This window comes from Haliaeetus albicilla, chromosome 7 (assembly GCF_947461875.1).
Source record: "Haliaeetus albicilla chromosome 7, bHalAlb1.1, whole genome shotgun sequence".
Lineage (NCBI taxonomy): Eukaryota > Metazoa > Chordata > Aves > Accipitriformes > Accipitridae > Haliaeetus > Haliaeetus albicilla.
Genome location: NC_091489.1, coordinates 14,533,809 through 14,558,837, shown reverse-complemented (window position 1 = coordinate 14,558,837; position 25,029 = coordinate 14,533,809). Strand labels below are relative to the sequence as shown.

At 38.4% G+C, this 25,029-nt stretch overlaps 1 protein-coding gene across 2 annotated transcripts in view; it reads right to left on the bottom strand.

Moving 5' to 3' along the window:
- The window catches only part of LOC104318025 (damage-control phosphatase ARMT1-like), a 67,960-nt gene that overhangs the window by 19,987 nt on the left and 22,944 nt on the right, over window positions 1-25,029 (bottom strand). For both annotated transcript variants that reach the window (XM_069787018.1, XM_069787016.1), the window contains 5 exons: window positions 21,814-21,945; window positions 18,238-18,494; window positions 13,777-13,921; window positions 11,790-11,975; window positions 559-876 (listed from right to left, as the gene is read on the bottom strand). In XM_069787018.1, the coding sequence (XP_069643119.1) occupies window positions 559-876; window positions 11,790-11,975; window positions 13,777-13,921; window positions 18,238-18,494; window positions 21,814-21,945 (1,038 nt within the window). The remainder of the gene's footprint in view (window positions 1-558; window positions 877-11,789; window positions 11,976-13,776; window positions 13,922-18,237; window positions 18,495-21,813; window positions 21,946-25,029) is intronic.

The window sequence follows — 25,029 nt, the reverse complement described above, 5'->3', positions numbered from 1 at the left end:
ATACCCAGCTGCCTTCCTATTGCCTTTCTCCTGGATGGTGAGCAGTTAGAGTTTCAACAATGTTTATCTCTAAGTGTAAAAATACTTTTTTCTTTTTTAGGTGCAGGTTTTGAGGGTTGGAGGGAAAGAAGGAAATTTCCTGGGACAACTCATCAATTATGTCTGCTTTGAGAAGCAAGTCAGTCCTTGAAGTCACTACTGTAGCAGCAAATCCATATTTGCTCACATGTTCTACTAAATCATAGCAACCACACAGCCACTTCTGATGTCTGCTAAGTGACACCAAAACCAAATTTCAATGTCTTAACTGAAAGACCATTCCATGTCTTTTCTTGTTAACAGCTTCTATTATTAATTTCATTTCTGACCTCTTCCTACTTAATAAAACATAGATGCTTTTCACCTATTATCTCAAATCAATAGACAACAAAATTAAAGGTTTCTATAATTTCAAAACCTAAGCAGAAGGAACCAACATTCTAACAGATTAATAAAATGAAAAAGGATCCAAAGAGAATAAATACACACATTGGGCAAGTGCAGTAGTTGCTGACTTACTATTTCTTTACTCCTCTCTTTGCAGTTTATTTCTTGGATCCTCTCCAAAATGGCCTTCTCGGAAGGTTTAACTATTGCAGATCTACCGCTGAGTAGAGTAGCAATTTGTTCTTTAAAAGCCACTAAAGAGGTCTGAGCAGTCCTGACCTCTTCTCTGCTGCTCTTCAAGCTTCTATCCAGCTCACTGGAAGATTTCTTCAGATTGTGCAGCTCCTGCTTTGAGGCGTCCAAAGCTTTCTGGTTAGCAGTCAGTTTATCTTGGAGGTTTCTAATTTCCATCTCCAAATTCTGTCTCCCTATTATAGCACTGTCCAGATCCTAAAATACATGAAAGATTAAACCAGGCTTTTAAAATTTGTTATAACCCCTCCACTCCACACACAAAGCAGGGAGTAACTCAGAAGCAGGTCCTGCAGATAGAGAAATTAGGACCCATATTGCTCATATGGGCTCAACATCAGGGCTTCATAAGAGAACTCCCACTGAAATTGGTGAAAGCTCAAAGCCTGCTGTAATCACACTATAGACTAACCTCTTGCAGTGGGTTGCAAGAAGTAATACATTAATAAAATTTGCAGATAAACAAAAAGCAATTTTTAATTGTAAAACTACTGCTATCTTATTTTTTCATTCAGATAATACAACTTAGAAAACAAACGGTGAACAAGATGTAACACAAATAAAGCCAAAGTACCACACCTTAGAGGGGAAAGAATGGAATGGAATGGAATGGAATAGAATATTTCAGCTGGAAGGGACCTACAATGATCATCTAATCCAACTGTCTGACTGGTTCAGAGATGACCAAAAGAATACACATGAACTCTTTGAATATAGTGTTAAGAGCAGAATTAGAGGTGGTCTCTGAGATCAATTTACCTGAATGTGACAAAAATTCCTGAGATTATTTACACACAGAAATGGGGAGTGAGGGGCCAAACAGAAAAAGTTGATGTTAAGACAGCATAAAAGGTACAAATGCTCAAATACCAATTTCACCCCAAAGAAGAAATCTTTAGATTGCGAAGCACTTAGAAAAATTTTCAAAAAGGGAATTATTCTGAGCTACGTCATTTTCTGAAGAAGGCAAAATTCCTATTATCATATGGTCAAATTTGCCTGAGGAGTAAAAGAAAGTCAATGAAGAGCTATGCATCCTTCCACAGAGCCTACAAGTGCCCCCATCTGCTGCTCAGCTGGGCTGTCAGTGTGCAGAAGCATGACTGGGGAAGGACTAATGGGATAGCAGTTCTATCTAGTAACCTTGTAAGTTTTTTTGGTTTTGTTTTTGCTTTTTTTTTAAGAAGTCAGTCCCTTGCATTTCAGAAGTAATACACTCAAAGATAATGTTGTCTTTGGTAGGGAGACAGGGTACTGTAAGATAAGGCTACCTGGTGAATAGCCCATAGAATTTACTGCTCAGGGACATCCTCATATCTTTGGCATTTTGTCATGGTTCTCATTCAGCCGCTGACACCCACGATCCTTTCTTTCTAAGACCAGAGCTTTTAAAAGTTATTTTCCCTTTACCTTCTGATAAGTCAAGACTTGGTTTGGAAAGAACTAAAAATAGCTAGTACATATATACCTACATCTGTTGTTTATAAAATATTGACCCAACAAGGCAGAGCAGACAGACAGAACTGTGTATCCTGACCCATGACACAAAAGCAAATGATGACAGAAAAATGAAAGAAAAATAACCCATCTAAACATAAAGAAAAAAATCACCTCTCTCATTCAGTCAGCTTGTGAACCTCTTTCCTTTCCCCACAATACCAATATTAAGAGTGCTTACACACTCATATACAAGAATAAAATTTGCAGTGAAACCAACTAAAAGTATAGCAAAGACTAAGCCTTCATTCCTCAGGGTATTATCTGATTGATAGGAACAAATGGGAGAGAATATTACATCACACAATACACAAAATCATGCCAGAGGATGGCATATTTATAGAGAGTGGTTGAATTTCTCTGGAAATTTCAGTTGTTTAGCAGAGGCTCAGTAAGTGGATTGGTATGAAGATTGTGTACATTGGAGTTAAAGAATTGTTCCCAGAGCAGCTGTGAATACGGTGACCACTTGGGGGTCTCTCAGGGTCTACGTGTGCTTGCTGCGTAGTCATAGTAAGTCATTTGTATTATTAGAATACATGCCAATCATGTAATAAATCCAGGAGTATTTATGTAGATCAGCAGTGAGGATGGACAAAAAAGGAGTTTGGGAGGCACCCTTGGAAATAAAATAGAAACCTACGATACTAAAAAAACTAAAATTTTTAAATAGCTTCCAAAAGTCAAACATGCAAACACATAAATGAAGACAAACCAAAACAAACCCTGTCATTTAGGAAATTATTTGTTACTACCCCTTTCTAAAGTAATTGTAGAACTCTCTTAGAAACAAATGTTGGCATGATTCCTTGTTATTTTCTCTTTTTTATTCTAAACAAGTCCTATTAATAGAAAATTCCCACCTGTGCTCAGAATTACATTATGGTAATTACAGCAAAGAATAAAGAATGGTTTATTTCAATTACAGTTTTCAGCAGTATGTATTTTTCCTTTCAGAAAGGCAGTGCAAAAGTAGTTTGCCAGTACCAGAAGCTTACCTAATTACAATCTTGTTTCAAATTGTGAACATCTGCAAACAAACACAGTTGAATCAAAAGATCAAGGTATAAAATAAGGAACTGCAAGCCTGTCGGTGCCCAAACATTTAAAAAAAAAAAAAAAAAAACAAAACCCAAGCAATTTACAGAATGAAAAGCCATAAACGTCAAAACATTAAAATTCTTAACAATTCTCCTTGAAACCTCTCTTGAATGGAGAGCATTTACACTGGCTAGCTGCAGCAAGGTCAGCCTAAGCGTTGAACAGTATCCGGAAATTCAGAGACTGTGACATGTAAAGGTGATATCCCAACTAGAAGAAAACCCCTAAGAGCCTAAGTGATCAGTGCAAGCAGATAAAACAATTTCCACCACAGAAGACTGAAAGGATAGAACTGCAACAGTTCATGTTTTCTCTTTGGCTCTTCAACACTTATGGTTAATGTCCCATGGCTCTGAATTATATGAAGGTTTCAGTGTGCAGCTTGTAGGGTCAAAAAAGCTACCCAACACTGACACACAACCGATTTTGAAAACAGGAATAATTATGGAAATTGATGTTCAAAGAAAACAGAATTAGACATTAGATGGATTTACCCAGGGTAACTGTGTCAATGACATGGGTGTTAGACACCAGAGATGCAGATCTACCATGGCAATACTCACCTGTGGACATAGAAAGCGGCACCAAAGGTTCTTCAGCTAACTGAGACCAGAGCAAAAGGGCTCATATGGCATAGTGCCATACTTAAAGTTACCCACTCAGGCTGGGATGCAGTCTACCCACGCTCACCTGCTGGCACCCTACCTGCACTAGACTAGAGAAGATGTAAGAGTACCCAGACCATTGCACAAAACTGCAAGGCCTCCCTCATGAGAAATCATGTGTTCAATATTAGCTCAGCTGCATTTACAGAAAACGTGTTCAAGCTGTAACAGGTGGGGAAAATTACTGCTGTCTTTTAAGCAGAGAAAGAGAGGGACCCTTTTACAAAGAATGGCTAGAAGAGCTGTATTTAACACTGCAAAACAAAATGAGGGAGACATGATCACATTAAAGAGGCAGACAAATGAAAGAGAGGAAACAAAGGAGAAGGTCTTTTAAGTAATAATACATAACCTCACTCTGTTGATCTCAATATCTACTATGCATTTTTTTAAAGCTGTGATAAATCTTCCTTAATATACTGTATTCTTTCATATTTCTCAAAATTTCAACTAGCATGTCCTATACACATATAAGGTCTGTTGGTCTGTCAGTTTATCCAATAATCATTTTTTTAAAAGTGGACACTAGTCAAATTAATCACTCTTTCTGAGGCACTTTTAAGTGTCAGATTACTTACTATAACTAATAATTAATCTATTTCAACTTTTAATTTCTTTAGAACATCTGAGTGGACATTACCTACTCCAAAGTGATTCAGGTGGTCAAACTCAGTTTTCCAGAGCTTTGAATTACCTCCTCTAGTTCTCCCTTCCTAAAGCAAACGAACAAACAAACAAACAAAAACAAACAAACAAAAAAAACAAAAAAAACAAAACCAAAAAACAATCCCACCAGCACAACTGAAGCACATTCAGAGAAAACACAACAGGTCCACATCCCAAAAGCACTGTAGCATTTTATTATGTTTGTAAGTAAACACAAATTTCATTGCTCATTTATCTAACGATACACTACAAAAATGAAATCTTTACTTTCATCTAATCCAATAAATTAAAACAGGCTGTGAAAATGGTTTTTCTCTAATGCATGTATGACATTACAGAAGCACGCCACACCCTATTAAAAAAGCCACTATTGTGGCTTTGCAGATGACTTTGTGATAATACCAATTTTTATCTCCAGCACCAGCTTTCATCTTAACTTCTAAAGAAAAAAAAAATAGCAAAGAATGTACAAAAACTCTCTTTTTGTACTGAAATTTTTGGCGCTAGGAATGGCTTTGTTCAATTTTAAACTGCTGAGCAAATTTATTTTTATTTACATGAATTTTTAAAACCTGTGGGCTTCCAATACTAAAAAGTGTCCAACCACATTTTCTTATGCATTTACATATTGGAATCAAGCTCAGGTGCTTGCAAGTTTGGCAACATTTAATTTCAGAAACTCTGCAAAGGTCTTCCCACAAAACACCTGCAGAAGAGAGGATGGCATGAAGGCTTCCCTTTCCACTGAGCCCTCTGAAGAGCTGTGAAGCTTTAATTAACAATCCTTCAGGAACGACTGGCATTCATTTCTGTGTTTCACTGTTCCTACACATGCAGTAGCTCCTAAAACAATTTCTCACTGGAAAGGAAACTGAATCATCATTTGCTGTTCAGGTTAAAATGGAGAGGTTTCCCCACAAACTGCACAGACCACAGCCACCTAATCACACAGTCTGTATTACCCAGCAGCCCTGTGGACAAACTATGCGGACATACTCCTCCTGAACCCCATTAATTATCTGAGCCATAGCGAAAGCAACGGACAGCTGCAAAGATGTTAGAGGAACTCATTCTCTCCTGATTTAATGTAAGCTGTTGTAAAATTTTTCACAGAAGAGGTTATCAACTAGGCAAGCCTCTATAGCCCTTCCTTAATTAGTTATCCATCAAAATTACAATGATATTTAAGTTCTATTATTAAAATATATTGTATTGATTGTGCCCGCTGTGTGCAATTTTTTTAAATGTCAGACAAAATTATTATTTTCACAGAAAAACTGTAAGAAAGATTACTCTTACGAAAGCTATTTTCATACTTGAGATCAGCTTTGCACCTAACATACTTTAGGGAAAATCCCAACCCCACCTAAATTGGTGACAAAAGTTTCACTGACTTCTGTTGAGTCAAGATCCCACTGAAGAGAAGAGATTAAAAGACAATTTTAGTAACAATGACATTGTTATACTTACTGTAAATACACCTTATTTCTCAGATTTAAAAATAATTAGAACTTTATAGTAAGTTCAATCAAGAATTTATGGAAACATGAAAATGAATACTCGCTACAGGAAAAGCAAAAAACTTAGCAGAGAAATGAAACGCCAGTTTTTCACTTCCAATGAGATAAAGAGAAATGCAACACTGTAAGAAGGTAGACACTGACTTGAAATCTCATGAGGCAGCTGAGGCTCTGCCTGGAGAATTCAGACCTTTAACAGCAACAGACAGAGACAGCGTCCAGAGCCTTACCTGGACGTTAGCAATATAGCTGTCCCATGTACAGAACTGGAGGAATTTCTGATTATTTTTGGTCAAAATTCACTGATAATGACAGGGCCATTTTCTAAAGGGCTTTCGTGAGATTTTATGTGAAACATTCATACTGTATCATATAGTAGCAGCAGCAGCTGCTAACATGGAGATGCAGCCTTTGAATCAGGAAGTCCCAGACTGATGGAAGCTGAGAGCATGTATGGCCAAAAGTATTTCTGCATGCTTGCCCACACATCAGCTACTGGCCACTCACACAGCTTAGACAACAGTTGTTTGGCTTGACATAGCAGATTCCTACATAATTGCTGTCCTTCACCAACATCTATCACTCTACAACCACTGTCACAACCATCTCCTCCCTTTTATTTCTTGGAGCAGCCATGCGTTAACCTAGGCCCTTGTTACCCTTCTAGAGGAAACTCTGGGCTTTTGGGCTGTCATCTATTTTGAAGAGCAGAGTATTTAGGTTAAATAATTTGAGAGGGGTTTTAGACCAGAGAAGGGCATTTGAACTTATAATCCATTGTTGGATGCGAGGGGAAACAGTGACAAAGGATGAGGAAAAGGCTGAGGCCACCTTTGCCTCAGTCTTTAATAGTAAGACCACTTGTTCTCAGGGTACACAGCCCGCTGAGCTGGAAGACAGGGACGGGGAGCAGAATGAAGCTCCCATAATCCAAGGGGGAAATGGTTAGTGACCTGCTACACCGCTTAAACACACACAAGTCTATGGGGCTGGATGGCATCTACTGAGGGGTCTGGTGGAAGGGCTCACCAAGACACTTTCCATCATTTATCAGCAGTCCTGGCTAAAAGGGCAGCTCCCAGTGGACTGTAGGTTACCAAATGTGATGTCCATTGACAAGAAGGGTCAGAAGGAGGATCCAGGGAACTACAGGCCTGTCAGTCTGACCTCAGTGCCGGGGAAGGTTATGGAGCAGATCATCTTGAGTGCCATCACACGGCATGTGCAGGACTACCAGGTGATCAGGCCCAGTCAGCAGGGGTTTATGAAAGGAGGTCCTGCTTGACTGACCTGATCTCCTTCTATGACAAGGTGACCTGCTTAGTGGATGCAGGAAAGCCTGTGGATGTTGTTTACCTAGACTTTAATAAAGCCTTGGACACCATTTCCCATAGCATTCTCCTGGAGAAACTGGCTGCTCATGGCTTGGACAGGTGTACTCTTCGCTGGGTGAAAAACTGGCTGGATGGACGAGCCCAAAGCGTTGTGGTGAATGGAGTTAAATCCAGTCGGTGGTGGGTCACAAGTGGTGTTCCGCAGGGCTCAGTATTGGGGCCAGTTCTGTTTCATATCTTTATCAATGATCTGGACGAGGGGATGGAGTGCACCCTCAGCAAGTTTGCAGATGACACCAAGCTGGGTGGGAGTGTTGATCTGCTCGAGGGTAGGAAGGCTCTACAGAGGGATCTGGACAGGCTGGATTGATGGGCTGAGGCAAATCGTATGAGGTTCAACAAGGCCAAGTGCCAGGTCCTGCACTTGGGTCACAACAACCCCATGCAGCGCTACAGGCTTGGGGAAGAGTGGCTGGAAAGCTGCCTGGCAGAAAAAGACCTGGGGGTGCTGGTCGACAGCCGGCTGAATATGAACCAGCAGTGTGCCCAGGTGGCCAAGAAGGCCAACAGCATCCTGGCCTGTATCAGAAATAGTGTGGCCAGCAGGAGGAGGGAAGTGATCGTCCCCCTGTACTGGGCACTGGTGAGGCCGCACCTCAAGTCCTGTGTTCAGTTTTGGGCCCCTCACTACAGGAAAGACATTGAGGTGCTGGAGCATGTCCAGAGAAGGGCAACCAAGTTGGTGAGGGGCCTGGAGCACAAGTCTTATGAGGAGCAGCTGGGGAAACTGGGGCTGTTTAGTCTGGAGAAGAGGAGGTTGAGGGGAGACCTTATCGCTCTCTACAACTACCTTGAAAGGAGGTTGTAGTAAAGGTGGGGGTCGGTCTCTTCTCCCAAGTAACAAGAGATAGGACAAGATGAAACAGCCTCAAGTTGCATCAGGGGAGGTTTAGATTGGATATTAGGAAGAATTTCTTCACTGAAAGGGTTGTTCAAGCATTGGAACAGGCTGCCCAGGGAAGTGGTTGAGTTACCATCCCTGCAAGTATTTAAAAGACATGTAGATGTGACACTTAAGGACATGGTTTAGTGGTGGACTTGGCAGCATGAGGTTAATGGTTGGACTTGATGATCTTAAAGGTCTTTTACAACCTAAATGATTCTATGATTTTATTAATACTGGCACCTCAATCAGCACCGGGGTCTCAATATACCAAGTGAATTACACATACATATACAAAAAGCCCCACATTAAATTAACAGTAATAATAAGGTATAAAACAGAATGCAGTTATCTTCCAGATGAGTTCTTACACCAGCCACAACTCCAGTTACCACTGTCATACCACAAGGACTGTGAACTAGCTTCATCTTATCTCCCATCTTGTCTGATGATTCAACCTGGAAATATTTGTGATGCTTCCTGAAACTTGTCCCTAATATGTATTTTCTTACTGATATCTTATAAACCAAAAAAAAAAAAAATAAAAAAATAAAAAAAATCCAGGTTCTAAGAAATTCATTACTTTATTTATCTATTGGGACAAGAAAACCTAAAATCATTTGGTTGTGTCTCCTACAAAGTATTTAGGTGTATTCAAAACATAGGCATGCTTCTCAAGTTTAGTCAATTTCCTTAAATAATAAGTTTATATTTTAATTAATTATGTTTTCATACAATCAATTATTTTAATAAATTTATACTAATTAAATGCTACTTAGATAAATTGTATTCATTAATAACAATTTAATACAAGTCAGTATTGAATACTGAAGAGTATTTTCTTGGTTAATTTTGCATCAGTTTGCAGCAGATATATTTGTATTATTTGAAATACAATCAAGAATTTTAATTATGTTCTTTAAAGACATTGCATGGTGCACATCTTTGCAAAACAGGTGTTTTAATTAACACTTCAGAGGGAATCACAAATATTTCCAGGTTGAATCATCAGCGAAGATGTGACACAAAACAAACCAGTTTACTAGTTCTTGTGGTTCATCAATAGCAATGCTGTACAAAAGGCAAATTCATCTGAAAGAAGAATATATGCATCTTCTTCTATACCTTAAATAAATGCCATATAGGAATTTATTAAATACTAGAAAGAAACTTGGTTAGAGCAAATGAGACATTTTTCAAGGACCTACAGACATTCTCAAAGAATGTTACAGTTCTGTAATTATGATTATCATAATCAATAATCACTGTCTGGACATACAGAAAGAACAAACAGGTATTCTGATTCTCAGTCTAGAAATCTGGGCAGTATTTAAAAGTTATTTTCCATCAAATGCAAATTTGATATCCAGCACTGCCAGAATAAAGATATGCACAATAGTTACAGAACTCCAGGAGCAAGCTCTTGCAATATTTGATCAGAAATGTGAGAAATTCAGAATTCTAAAAGAAAAGTAATACATTACAACAAAATGGTGGCTTGCTTTTGTTACTTATAATAGTTCTGAGACCCCGTTAGTTTCTGTTGTTTGCTGTTTGCTATTGTGATGCAGTGAGGCTGAGAGGGGAACAGATAAAATTATCATTCACTTGTTAATGGTCCCCAAATGAAAACCAGCTAACTGCAAGAAATACTTGAGTATCAAATATACTAAAGAACATTCTGAATCACCCTCACATATTAACCTTAAAATTTAACCAATTGGCTTTCATTTTCTTCATCAAGAATTTCAGAATCTACAATCTGTTTAACTGAACATTAGATAGATAGCTGCCTCCTCCTGGGACATGAAGAAAGGCACCTGGTCAAGAGAGGGAGTTCATAGAAATCCCAAGGAGCAGGAATGAAGAACTACCTGGCAAGAAAAACTGGCAGCAATTCAGAGGGGTGGCAAGGAACAGTGTGGTAGCTGAGGCTTGCTGGAGAAGACTGACAGAACAGTGTGAAGGCCTCTATACACTTATGAAGAATTTTGAGAGAAAATTGGGGGAAACAGGTCACCATCTCAATCCATAATACAGAAGATAGCAAACACATCTGGCCCTGGGAGCTTCAGGCAAACACAGACAAAAGTCACTTGTACTCAGTCTGTGCTGGGTAAACTCTGCTACAGGCAATTCCATTAATTAAAGCTCAGAAAACAGTCCAGAAACACGCCACCATGTGTGTGTCTTCTGGCACAGGAACAGTATGGATTTCTGCTTTTCATCTTCACAGGGGAATGTCACAACATGTGCAACTCTGTTCATGTGCTTAAACTGTGCAGCACAGTATATGACAAAGTCAAACTGACTTTATACCACTGATGCCCTTCCTGTAACCTAAGAGACCTATCAGGGGAACAGGGAATGCCATACATCCTCCTGTAGATATGTGGATTTAAAGCATTTTTGCTTTTTTACTTATTTTTTCAATACTGAATTTCTTAATACACTTTTGTGAACACAAAACCTTCTTAACAAATTTACTCAGTATCTGCAAATTTAAGTAGCTAAACTGAAAGAGCACTGGAGGAGTCTGCAGCCTCTAGATAAGCCCTGATGGCACACACTTCATTTGAAAGGCAATGCTAATAATTTAGCAAGACATTTCTGTAAAATGGGTTAAATAAATTATGTATTTGGCACATGCACAATAACGATAGGAAAGTATTTTTCACAAAACTAGCTCAACTTTGGAAATGTTTTGGCAGTCAGAGCAAACTTGCAAAACAAGTCACAAATGAAGCCCTCATCTTGGTTTCAAACACCTCCTGATTCTGGCTTGCTTAGTGAGTAAACTACACTCTGCTCTTACTCACACACCTGTGTTTGAAGTAAAGTATGCAAACAAAATGTTTTCAAAAAGGACCTGTTTAAGTTTTTGGTGCAGGTTCTCTCTCAGTCCCATTTGAGTCTTAGAAAAGTTTACACAGCTTCGTAAGAAGTATTTTCAGCAGTAAGTAAAATTTATGACCCTTGTGGTACTTAATATTTATCTTCCCTACAACAAATTCTTTCTTCTCCAGAGCACACTGTCAGCTATCTCTCATCTTCTAAGTATTTTGCCTACAACCAAATCAGAACACTATATCCTTTAAAGTGTATGGTGGTGGTCTTCTGTTCAGGAAAAAAGGAATGCCAGAGGAGCGGGGAATAAGAAAACCAGGACGGATATATTTTATACAATGCTATTGTTTAATCTCCATATATTCTGAAGCTTTCAGAAAGTTGAGAATAACCTTAGAGAAATGTCCTTTTTAGGAAAGATCCTAATCACCAAAAGTCTTTCAGAAGCATTTTTTTCTCATACAACTCCTATTGAAAATTGAAATTTTGAGAAAACATTTGAAAACTAGACAAACATACACATCATACAATTATGTACCTTACTAAATTTTTCCATGCCTTGATAGTATCCTGCTGCCTTTTTCTGCTCCTTGGTCACTTCTGAAACAAGCCTTGTGATAGTTTCTCTACTAGCTTTGGACTCCATCTCATGGACACTGATAGCTTCTTGAAGAGCAGCAACCTGGTCTTTTAGTGTAAGATTTTCTTTACACATTTCAGACACCTAGAGAAATAATTCAAATATTAGTAACTTTTTTAAAGCACTTAACAATGACATATATTCATCCCAGTATACCTGCTCCTAATCATCCCAATAAAGGCATGGCTTTTCTGATGACCCCTGGGTCAGATTTATAACTGCACTCTACTATTCCTTTCTAAAAAGAGTAAAAATACAATTAAAATGAGAACCATATTCCCATCAGAAACCCACACCTTAGTGTAACGTGGTTCAGATTTACTCCCACACAATCTCTACGATCTATTAAACAAGTGGAGAGCTACTGTTGCTGCATATCTGCACTTGACATGAAGCAGGTCAGAAAATGAAACCAGATCATAAAGCTTACTTCATGTGAAAAACAAACCATTTCAGTTTGGCTTGTTAAGATTTATGCTCCTCAGTTGGAACAAGAAACTGAAAGCTACATTTTATGCTTGAAACTTTTTAGGTGTGGGGAAGATCTGAGTTAGTAACAGCTCATAAGCATATTCAAGGGCAGGGCCAAATACCTGGTGGGCTGCTGTTCTAAGCAGCCAACACCTTGGAAAAAGGAGTCATTTCCAAGAGGATTCCTGTTTTGGTACATTACGCTTTTTCCAAGAAGTGGAATAGATGAATGTGGGCACTTCAAAGAGTGCATAAGGTAAAAAAAATGTACCCTGACTCTTATTGGCAAGACGTTTGTTAGGACTAAGCCAGATCAATTCTGTCTTAAATAAAACCCTAACGTGGAAAAGAAGCTAAATAGACATGCCATGACCCCAAACAGAAAATGAGTTGCTAAGTTTTCATAATGCACACAGTTTTCAGCACAAATTAGATTTCCCAACTAGATTTAGTATTACATTGTTAAAACAAGACATCAATATATACCTTTTTAAACTTCAGTTACTTCCTTAACTTAAAGTATGTAAGAGTTACAGCTTAATACAAACATCTTTGCCTCTAATAACAACTAGCCAAGTTTTCTTAGAGTATCTATTACAGTTTCAATGTGCTTGTAATATTATGAAGGCAAGTACTTTAAGAAATCACTGGGATATGTACCTAGATAATCTTAATTTATTAAGTATTCCTTATAGCCAGAACTCTTACAATAATATGAAAATAATGAAACATAATTTCCCAAAATACCTTGTGTGCTCCCAAGTGAAGAAAAATAGGGATAGCAAAGAACAGGCAGAACATGAGAAAAATGCTCAAAATTAGGATAAATTGCCCTTCAGCATCATCAATAAAGTTTAAAAGAGTATACAAACAATTTTCCTTTCCTAAATGGAAGCTTAGTTCTTGGAACTTCAAAAGTATTCTGAAGAGAAATAACAGTTTTATGATTAAGTCTGAAAAACACCACACAGTTATTCACAGCATTTTGTTACAGGGCATAGTTAAGGTTGTTCTAGGGTATGCCATTTCAGATGTTTCTATTTAATGGTATGTTGGCTCCAGATAAATGTTAAGATCTAGTGGTACAGTTTACACATCACCTAGTGACTCCCAGTGTTAATGTTTTCAGGAAAGCTTTCAACCAACTATCTAACCACGGCTGTACTTGGGAACTACAGGATGATAAAATGCTTATGCAGATAAGAGCAGACTGAGTTCACTGAGGTCTATTAGTGTTCAGCATCTTTGAACATCAGCCCAATATGGAAGAGAAATCTGTCTTAAATGATAGCACTGTCTGCAAATCATTACTTAACACAAAGATTCCAGTCTTCATCACTTGCTTTATTTCTTTGACAACCAAATATTCTTCTGTTAAATCACTATACAGAAACCATTGCCTACACATAATCACCTTTGATGTTAAATGCTCTTGTGGTTTCTCTTTTTCTCTGATATTTGTGTCCAAGAATCCAGAAAGCTCTGTAAGGAACTCTTCATACTTTCTGCTGATTTTAGAAGCTTGACTCATGCTTTCTTCACACTCATTCAAATATTTACTAATCAGACAGAAAAAAAATAATACAGACATCAGGATGAATGTTCTCTGAAACAGAATTCTAGGCCAAAGACATTACCCCAAGATTATTGCTAGCTTCTGCATACCACAAAATTCATTTTAAAAGTTACATATAATTCTCTATATCTGTTATTTAATACGTATAACTTTCATTGTTGCTTTATGTGTAAACATTTCTTCATCTTTGCTTTTGATTAGCACTTCAAAGGATCTTCTATGATCCCAATCTCATTCTCAGCACAAGATTTCAGTAAAACACAAGAACCAGGTGACATCAATAAGCAGTGCCCTCAAGATACTAGAAATGGAGGCTGCAAGCAAAAGTTTAGAAAAAGTAAGGGGGAAGAGAGTGATGAAATTATAGTAAAAATATGCTAAAAGCACTTCATATCCCCTCTCTAACAAAGATGACAGTGCTGATCAACAGACTCTGGGGAAAGAGAAGCCCCTCTGGACTAATGGAAGTGTAGGACACCCAGAGTATCTGTGAAGGGAAGTTTACCAGCAGAAGCAAACAGAGATGGGAGACACTACTTTGCTGTACATACAGGCTTCTGCAGTGTAACACTACCCATGAAAGGGATCAATTAAAAAAGAAAATATCAAGGGACTACCACAAAAGTATGAAGAAAAGGCAGCTTTTTTTCATCAGTTTCATCACTCTCAAAAGGTGCCTATCATGCAGATACATATTCCACACAAAACATCTATTATCAGCCTTAACAGCAGGTATCAGTTTGTAAATGCTCTATAAGAATGAACAACCAAATAATAGAGCGGTCAGTTTAACTCATTGGCATAAATGTGGTTACATCCTTCCTGTTGCCAGGGTCAAAGACAAGTCCAGCAAATAAGCATTGCCACAGTCTGCATAGGTAGCAAACATATAGATTCAAATCTTGCTCATGATGTTGCAATGCTGAGCATTACTTCTGAAAAACTACAAAGAAAGAGATTAACAGAAATAGGCAACCAAACAAAGCTCAAAATGGCCATTAGTGTAATCCAAATATCAACTCCAGTACCTCTCAGATAATACCCATGAGAGAGGTACTCAGTGGTAGAGTACAGGAGACAAAACTATTAGGCTTTCAGTTGAGAAAAAAGGTACTTTCTAAAGCAAGGTCCTCACAAGGATCTGAACACTAGAATAAAATGAGATGTAAGGTATCACCAAACAGCTGTCTAGAGCAAATACTTTATTGAAACTCATTAGCTTATCAGAGCATAGCACTACTCTCAGTTTTTAATGTCGGCATGCTAGTCATTTCTGGACTCATTCTTTTCCATTTCTGATCTCTTCCTCTCTAGGTTGCCATTCAAACAGGAAACAGAGCATCACCCCATAATCAAAAAGCAGCATGAGTTTCCTATAGGAAACACACAGTGAGTGCAAATACAGTACGTTAAATGGTTATAAATCACTAAGCAAAAGAGATGGTCCATGAAAAACTTCAAGATGTTGCCTTAGGAAGGAGATCTGCGCAGTTGTTATCAATGCTGCGAAGTGGAAGAGATAGGAACAATAACAGAGAATGGAAAATATTAATTAATGCTCTGGACAGGATGAGGACAGTTCCATGTACTATTGCACAGCACACGCCATGAACCAAAAGAGGTCTGCCTTCTGCAGCAGGCACTGGCCCTCAGAAAACAAGTGCCTCACAGCTTCCTCACCTCTGGGCACCTTCGTCTCCTCTATAGCCCCAGCAAAACTAAACTGTGAGATGGTCGCTAAACTGCTGTCCTGAGGAGGGGTATGTCAGAAGTGAAAAGGTATAAGACTCCAGACATGTCATACATGCATTCCTGTATGTTAGAATATTGTATGAGATTGACCACCAACCCCTCAAACTGTTCTGTGGCTCTGAAAAATCAAGGCACATCACACACAAACCTGTGCCTGCTTCTAAAAATAAACAATCTGAAGTACAAAGCACATACTTGACAACTCTGTGAATAACCCTATTACCTAGTAAGGCCATAAAGGTGTGAGCACCTAGAAAATAGGCAATCACGTACAAAAAAGTAGAACGCAGCTCTTGCACAGTTTTGCTAGCTCTTCAGAACTAATGAGCAAAGAGAAGAGGAGGAAAAAGAAGAAAAAAAAAAACTTTTCAGAGTTCAGGTTCTAAAAATACTTTGGCAATAGACCAGTTGAGTAGAAAAGCACCATTTGCAATAGGAGAGGTATACATCTGGAAGTCAATCACAGAATTCGTTAAACATTTTTTACTACATCCCTAGGTATAGAATGTAAATGTGCATTTCATGCCTACTGGCTTGCTCTTCCCTTTTATTAGTGGTTTTCAGTGAAAATCCTTCTTGAATACCTAATTAGGACTACTCATGTGCCATGTACTGCTAAGGTGGCCAGACCAAGCAACTAAAGCTCATTAAGTCAATACATTGACTAGTGTTTAGTGGCACGGGTAACCATTAGCTGAGGATGAGAAAAAAAACTTTGAAAACATACACTGTAGATTCACAAACAATCCAACACGTTTGTTCCTTCCAAAAGAGCAGACACCCTCCCTTTGTCCCTTCCCTTTTGCCAGCACTGTAGTGGTACACTCCAGGTGCACAGTGAACCAGACCTGGCATTGGTAGAGCCAGAAATTAAGCTTTTTATTTTGCTCAATTCTCTCTTGGAGCAGTTCCCTGGTCCCAGTCACCATGCAGCAACACAAACAGAAGTGCTGACACAAGTGTCATGGGCAAAACAGAGCAGCCAGGACCGCACTGGGAGTCACAGCACAGATTTATGCCACATAAAATTGATCATATCACTGTATCATACTAACATTGTTACACAGTATTTTGGCAGTTTTTTTCCCAGTGAGTCAGGCAAACAGGATAAGAGGTTTTTCTTCCTTTTATTTTCTCCCCCAGAAGTAGCACTTTAAAGAATCTTAACAACCATTATGTCAGAGACTCATGTTTTCTATGTTGCTAGGATGCATAATACACTTTTTGGCTTAACTATCTCCTCACTTATATTTGGATCGTATCCAAAATCTTTGGTGATCAACATTAACACTCTCCAGGCAGGCATTCTGGCAAATCAGCTGGTAATAGACAAATGCACTGCAATGGATTTCTCTAGATTTTAAAATAACTTAATTATCCATTTCTAATGCACAAAGCCTGGAAGAGCTGTGCAAAATACTGATTTGGGAAATACAGACATCTGGTAAACACTCACCTTGCTCTTAACTAGGCAGTATTGAGAGAGACATGGATATTAGCCTTGTAATGGTGGGAAAAAATCCATTATAAAAGTCTACAAGGTGTCTATTAATATAATATGACTGACACTGATTTTGGAATTTTAAAGTTCAGAATATTTTCACACCAATCAATTTTACTTGTGATCAACATTGCTATTAGCCTCCATCCCACAGACCTGAAATATTAGCAGTTATGCAGAACTGAGAGATCAGTGGTCTGACACACTATGCTGAGAACAGTATAGTTAAGGACACTATCTTTTATTAAAAGTTTTATCCAATTAATATGCACATTAAAAAAAAAAAAATTAAAAAAAAACCCACAAAAAACCCCACCAAAACTCCCCTCCACAGCAATGTCCAGAAGAAAGCTAACATTACTGAAAGCTGAACAAACATTAACCAAACATTAACATGCTTCCTTCAGGATGCTACTAACTAGGAATTATACCATATTTTCTTTATTACACTGCTCCTAACAGACTGAATTTCACTTGACACTGTTCCAGTTCCAGCTGTGACACAGAAGAGGGGAAAAAGAGACAAGTGGTGCAGCAGCACAGTCACTTACCACTGCACAGCCCATGCAGCATGTCAAGTGACAGGTAAATGTCTGCAAAAGATGCCATGTGATAAGGATAGATCAGGGCACTAGACTGTAGTTGCAGGTACTACCTATCACAAGCATGCTGTGAAAGGCATGAAGTTTGCCTCGGTGCCATACATGGAAATACTTGAATGAGGAAACCATACCTATCATTTCTACTGTGTTCAGACAAACAGCCCTCTGTACTCATTTTTTGTAAACAACGAGGTTACACACCAAGGTGACTCATATCATCATTTCTCCTCTGAAGGACAACTCAAAACCCCATTTATGGGCTAACAACTCAAACCAAAATTCAAATTTCAATACCTTCCACACACTCGGGTACAATGGCTGTGCAAAGCATTGTAACAGAATTCAGATCTGCAATAAAGTCTGTCCACCAAAATATTTTTTTGCATTGACAACTGCATCATTCTGTCATCCCAAACAAAAATTCTCATCTCGCATGAATCTTACTTAAGTTTGGCATTTTGCTCATGAAGCTCCTCCTTCAGCTCCCAGTTTTCCTTGAATGACACCTGAGCTGTCAGTTCAGCCTGGTTTTTAGAAGTGGTGAGCACACACATCTCTTCCTCCATCTCCTGAATTCGGGTTTGCAAAGACAGGAGGCGAGACATCTGTCTAGCATTGTTTTCCTTGTAACTTTCAGCTTCAGCCTTCAGCTCTTGAAAAGAGGCTTCTTTAGAGACCATTCTGGACCTGAGTTCAAGAAGCTATAGATAGAAAAGGAGTAAATTCATTAAAAAAAGGAATAACAACTTTGCCCAGGCTGAAATATGTGCCTGCACTACAAGTTTAGTAACGTGACAAGAAACACATTTTGGAACAAAAGACCCAGAGTCTTCTATCACTATAAGACCAAGTGGAGGGATACAACTTTATTTTCATATAACTAGGAAAAAGCAATGGAAGAGGTTTGTAAAAACAAAAGCTGCTGTTGTGTAATGCAATACAACTTTTCAAGATACTCTCTTACAGGAAGATAAATTTATTTACAAATTCAGAATTTAGGAAAAGTTCACCTTAAGTTCTGCTGCGGAACCTTAGCTCACCTCCCGTATGCATCTGCATCACAATACAGTTATTGACACCACTATTCCCTCTTTTTTGCCTGCCTTCTCCCTGCCCTCAATTCTGGTGCACAATTCCACAGATATTCTATAGCTGCAGGGAGTTGTGACAGCAAAGTATCCTGTTGTATGAGGGTGGAGCCTTTTGATGATTTGCAGCATATTCAGAAGCAAAGAAATTTTTGGAGAGTTGTGCTGTAGGCAACCTCTTCTCATCTTATGCAAAATGTTATTTTTTTGGTCTGATAATCCAATCAAGTGTAGCTGGATTTACACAGAAACAGCAAGAGAGACTTTTAAGGGTGGGAGAAGGCACATCACCACCAAATGTCAAGGACCTGTTCCAGAAATGATGCTAGAGCTTCCCAACAGTTCATGGAGTTCAGTTGTTTTTCTTTACTTTCCTCTCTCTTTTAACTAAAAATACCATTTTCCTTTGAATTATTTCTGCTACAAGCTTCTCTAAAAGACTGAGCTTGAGGCAGACACACCAGGCACATAAAATTTCAGTGTGTTTTATTTTGTTAAAAGGAACAAGTAATTTTAAGTGGATTTTTTTTGTCACAAGAAGTGTTAAGGCATGTTCCAGCTTTCCTGACAATTCCAATTATAAGCAGCAAGATGCATTCTGAAGCATTTATCTCCTACTACGTAAAATTAATAGGAAAATGATTAAGCCACATTAACTGCTCTTTATGACATGTGCTAGGGCTTTTAACTTGTGGCAAAGGTTTTGAGGCAATAAATATTTAAGACATTAAGCTGCAATTCAGGACGTTAGGAAATTACCGCTCTGCCAGAGGCTTCCAGTGTGACCAAGACCCAAGCTACTCGGAGGAATTCCAGGAGGCTGGTGAGCCGACTGCACGGCGACTGCCTTGGAAAAGAGAGGGCCTGCTTCTCCTGCTCCCGGCCATGCATGCCTGATCTCTCCCCTGCACCAGCTCTGGTATTTATCTGACTCCTCCACAAACAACTTAACTAACACAGCTGATAGAAGAGAATTCGCTTTCTACAGAGGAAGAGGAAGAGGAAGGGGAGCTGGCCATGTCACAGAGAAAAGGCTAACACTGTGTGAGGATCACTTTTCCAGCAGCAGCATAGTCTCTGATGAGCTTATGCTTCACCTGCAAGTGCTGGTTTATGAGACACTTTGGAGCTGACATAAAGCCACACTGATTTTGAGAAAAGCAGCTCTGCCTTTTCCCAGGCTCACTGGCTTCATTTCCACACTCCACCCTCTTCTCTGTGCTAGCAGAAGCACTTACATGGCTACAAGGTGAAGTAAGATTGAGAAACTGATCTGGCTAAAAAACAACTCAGAAGGAAAGGCTTTCTTTTTCAGTTGCATCAGTTCCCCAACAAAACAGCGCATGGTAAAACTACACATACATCTGTGCCAGCACAAGGGATGGGGCAGTGTGGGGAAGGAAATGAGCAGCTGAAGGAACAATAGGATTGCTTTGCTTGGCAGCTGGACCAAGCTATGGTAGCTTAAAGTGTTCATAACCTTAAAATTTCTCTGTGGTTCAACTCCCCATCTGCAAAATGTGATATTTTTTCCTCTGTCCATTGTCTTTGTGGTCAGTTCCAACAGCAGAAAAAGCAAGAATAATCCCATATCATGAGTTTTGCAGAGTACTCGGCAGAACAGTGCTCTGACCTCAGCTGGGTCATGAAGGTCTTTATTAACAAGAGCACGAACAGCTGCTTTCTTGACTATTCTTTTGCTTTTGCAAGCACAGTGCTGAAAGAATCTATAAATCAGTCAGTCATGCTGGCAATAAAGCCATTCAACATTTCCAGTAATAAATTCTTTCTATGAGAACATGAGATTATGTATGGCTTTTTAAAATTGAAATTTAAAGTACTGATCCTGGATAGCCATTAAATGTAGGGGAACTCTGTAGTAATTTCAGGATCAACTGGTCAAATTCAAGCTCAGCCGATAGACACTTATCCCTGTAGTTCTGGCTGGATATTGTATTAACAATTCATTCTCCTATAGTAATACATGTTTTTGCTGTTCCCCATATTCAGCTATCCACAATTAAAGAAATTTTATTTCATTGATAGAGCCTTTTTTAATGTTCAAGTGCTATGCAAGTATATCACAAAGCACTTTACAATCTGCAATAGAAATACACATTTGTACATTTTACAAGTGTTTAAACAACTAGTTGGATGAATGTTCACAAGTTTCTATTGCACTTTATGTATCTATGCATATTTATGAATATATACACCTAAATCTATGTATGTAAATAAAGGTAAGCATTTCATGTCTCCTAAAGGCAAATTCAACTCCATTTTACAACTGACCACTACCCTCATTGCTGAATTGGATCAAACCAACCTTAGTCACTCATGTGTTAAAGAAAAAAAATTACATGTGAAAATACAGAAATTCTAAAAATTATCCCCTCTAATAAATCCTCTGTCCTGAGAAGTACCATCCAAGCAGCAGAAAAGGACGTGTGTGTGTTCTGCAGCCTCTCTAGTTACAATCAACCTCATTAGCTCAAATACAACTTCACTGGTGATGAAAGCAAAGCAAATTTGTGGAGCTGTAACCTGAATAAAGTGGAGAAGTGGGTAAGAATGGGCAATTATATCTTAACTCACCAGCAACAACAGGAAGACATCTATCAGAACTTTTATACAACCACAATTTAGAAATCCTAACTTTCAGGTTTAATTAAAAAAAGTTGCATTTAGATGATGATGATAAGCTAGACCGCTTCAAATCTTTCAAATATAAACTCATAATCAGTTCTTGAACACAGAAGCAAGCAGAGTAAAATCATACAGAAATTCTAAAAAGAAGAATGTTACAAGAAACATAAGTTCTGTATCAAAAGCAAGAGGTTTTGGACTCTGTGCAAGCTTTCTATTCTCTGCAGAAAGGGACTGTAGAGAGTGCTCAAGTTTGGAGAAGGATTTGGAAGAATTTTAAATGTACCTCTGACTGGGCACAATCATACTTCACCGAAAGTGCTGCAAGTTCACTTTGAGCAGTTTCAGCTGCAGCTCGATAGTGATTCATTTGCTCTCTAGCGACAGGAATATCCAGAAGAACGTGATCATGAGATTCCTAGGAAGACAGCATGAAAACAAAAACCACTAGACATCACATTTTTTAAACATTTTTGCTTCAGTGCTTTTTTGTTTGATTAAGCTACTCAAGGGCATTTATTCCAAATACGTTATTCCCAGAGTAACTGACCCTTACTGGAAAATAGGATAAACAGTCACTTTTCTACTGGTTGCCACTTTCATCTGCAAGTTCAGCCATAAACATCAGTACTAAAATATACCAGCATGTCAGATATTCCCTCTCAACAATCCCATGGCCTCCCACTATTTTCAGCTCAGGTTATTTCCTGCAGTTTCTATGTATTTAGCAATATCCAAAAGGTCCCTCTTCTACAAATTTATCCGGTCACTCCTTCAGCCCACATAAACTTTAACACAAAGGGAGTCCTCGGGTGTCTCTTATGCACTTTGGTTTTTAGACTTCAGTTACATTGCACACCCCCTCATTTTGATGTTGGAAGAAATGGTGAAAAAAAGCAATGGCTATCAATCTCCTCTGTGCCATTCATGATTTTGCAGATTTCTATCATATCTCTCCTTCAGTCTCTCTACCAGGTTGAAGAGTCCATGCCTACTCAGACACTCCTCCCTGCTCCTCAAAGTCACTTTTTGGCTTACCCATTTGTGCTTTTACTTCTAATCTGCCAAGGCTAAAGGTCCTTTTGAACTCTCACTTGGACATGACTTCAGCTTTCTGAATGATGCTTTCTCATCCCCTGCAATCACCATACTGACTTCCTTTCACCCTTTTTCAAGCCCTTCTGATAGATGGCAAGCACTGGCTCTGAGCTTCTAGCAGTCTCCTTCACCCCACTTGTACAACTCTTAGTTCAGCTCCTGCCCATTCTAAATAGAAAATAATGAATAGCTTTCTAAATAGGTGAACATCTAGTAAAATAAGCCTCTACCAAAAAAACACACAGAGAAATCCCTGGGGGATAAGGCAAAACTACTGGTTTGGACTATAACAGAAGATAAATTACCTTGGATTAGTTTCTATAATATTGTCATTTCTTTTCTTTAATCTTTCTTCAATGCATTAGCACATACCACATTACATTCATCAAGTTCAGTCACATTCATCTCCCTCAAAGACACTCAGCTGTGCTCTTTCACAAAGGAGTTGCCACTCTCATCAGGCCAGACTGATACATGTAGTACAGCTCACAGCCATGTAAAACATAGCACACAATCTCTGAGATAAAAAAGCTGCTAATTTTCGCAAGACTTTATCACCATTCTGAGGGAGTGAGGGAAGGAATGTGCCATCTCTTTGCTACTTTGTCTTCCTTTTTGCTTTATTCCACTTGTTTCACATTGTACAACCACATGAAATTCTTTGATGTGGAGAAGGTTTTTTTCATCCTGTAATATATCAGGCCTCCAAAACCATGGCTGGAACTTGCAAAGCATATCACTGTGTATGTTATTTATATATGCTGTAATATTTATATTACTATATAGATGTATGTTTTCTTTTTCTTTCCTAAACAAACAAAACCAATTCTGACTCTACAGAAAGAAGGAATGCATCACAAAACTGATGAAATAAAAACATTTCAGAGCATAGCTGAAGAAAGAAGCCCCCTGTTTAGCAGCCATAATCAACGTAAGAAAACCCTTTACATCTGGAACTTCTGAAACTTACATTTGTCATACAAATCTAGATTCTAAAATTATGAGCACTTTACAGATGCAGATACATATCCAAAAGGATTTAAGAAAGGTTTAAATGAAGCCAGGTGCAAAAGTCAATGGGAATTACCATTTCACTCATTTACAGTCTTAGTGAGATTTACAGAAGCAGATTCCTGCATCCTCCTGTGCCTTAGTAAATACAAAGCTAATCATACATGGTGACTCCATGCTAGGAAAGTTGGTATGATTATCATACTTTTGGCAGGGAATGTACATGCTTTAATATTTAAGTAAATAGTTTTCTATGTTTTGCCAGCAGCCATTCACAAGTCTGATCATTAATCATACCTATAACAATGAAATCAATTGGGCATGACTCTACTACAGGAGAAAAATTTGTAATGCAGATGTGGTACGCTTGTATCCCCAGAAAATTTCAGATTTGTAATGTCTCATGAGTACTACGTAGTTTACACTGATTGCTGTTAAAAGAATAGAATGAATGAAGTGTTAAAAGAGTAAGAGGCAGTAGACGGGAGAAGCCTTAATATATTATCAATCAGCTCTAAATAGTCTAGCTTTTGGGTGTTTCTCCTATTCACATTGTTAATTTTTTTGATCCCTTTCCACTTGCCTGCAAGAAAACGAAGTTTTCATTTCACTTCAAATACTAAACAGAAGCTAAACCTATATTTACAACGCTCTATATACAATACTCTGATATTATCTCCCTAAGAAATCACAAGGACATGTTAGCCCCCAAACTTGCTATTGGATCTGTGGGAGGCTAAGGTGCCCTTCAGGACAATGGGGATCAAGAGGAATTCATTGTGTATGGGCTGAACTGCTGGAAAAGGGAGCTTAAACATTATGTTTTTATTGTAACTATTCTAACTACAGCTAGAAACCTAATATTACAAGTTTGTTGCCATCCACAACCTAACTAGCTTAATTTTCTAATTAAACAATCAAAACATGTTCTAACAAAGCCATTTTCAAAACTGTCTTGTATAAATTGATTTAAAAAGAAAAAAATCTAATTCAGCATGCAGGGAATATGAAATTTCTATTTTATTTTGCAAAATTATCTATCCTAGCATAAAGACAGACAAGTTTCAGAATATGTTTCTATTCATGAAATCTGCAGGATAAAAAGCAAATCTTATATAAGTAACTGTAAGTTACATAAAAATCAGACACCAGGCAGCTTTTAGAGATTCATTTCCAAGTCCAATGGAGGGAAGGGAGGTAGCAATTGGCTATTGCAGATTTTTCTTGGTAGCAGCAGCTAGCCAGCCACCCAGCCAGCCAGCCAGCATGCACATTGCTTCAGAATAGCCACAGCAGCTACAGACACCAATGAGCATGAGAAGCATTAGCCACTATTACACAGCAAGTCAGATTTTGTTAACGCATGTGAAAACAGACTAAAATGAATCGGAGT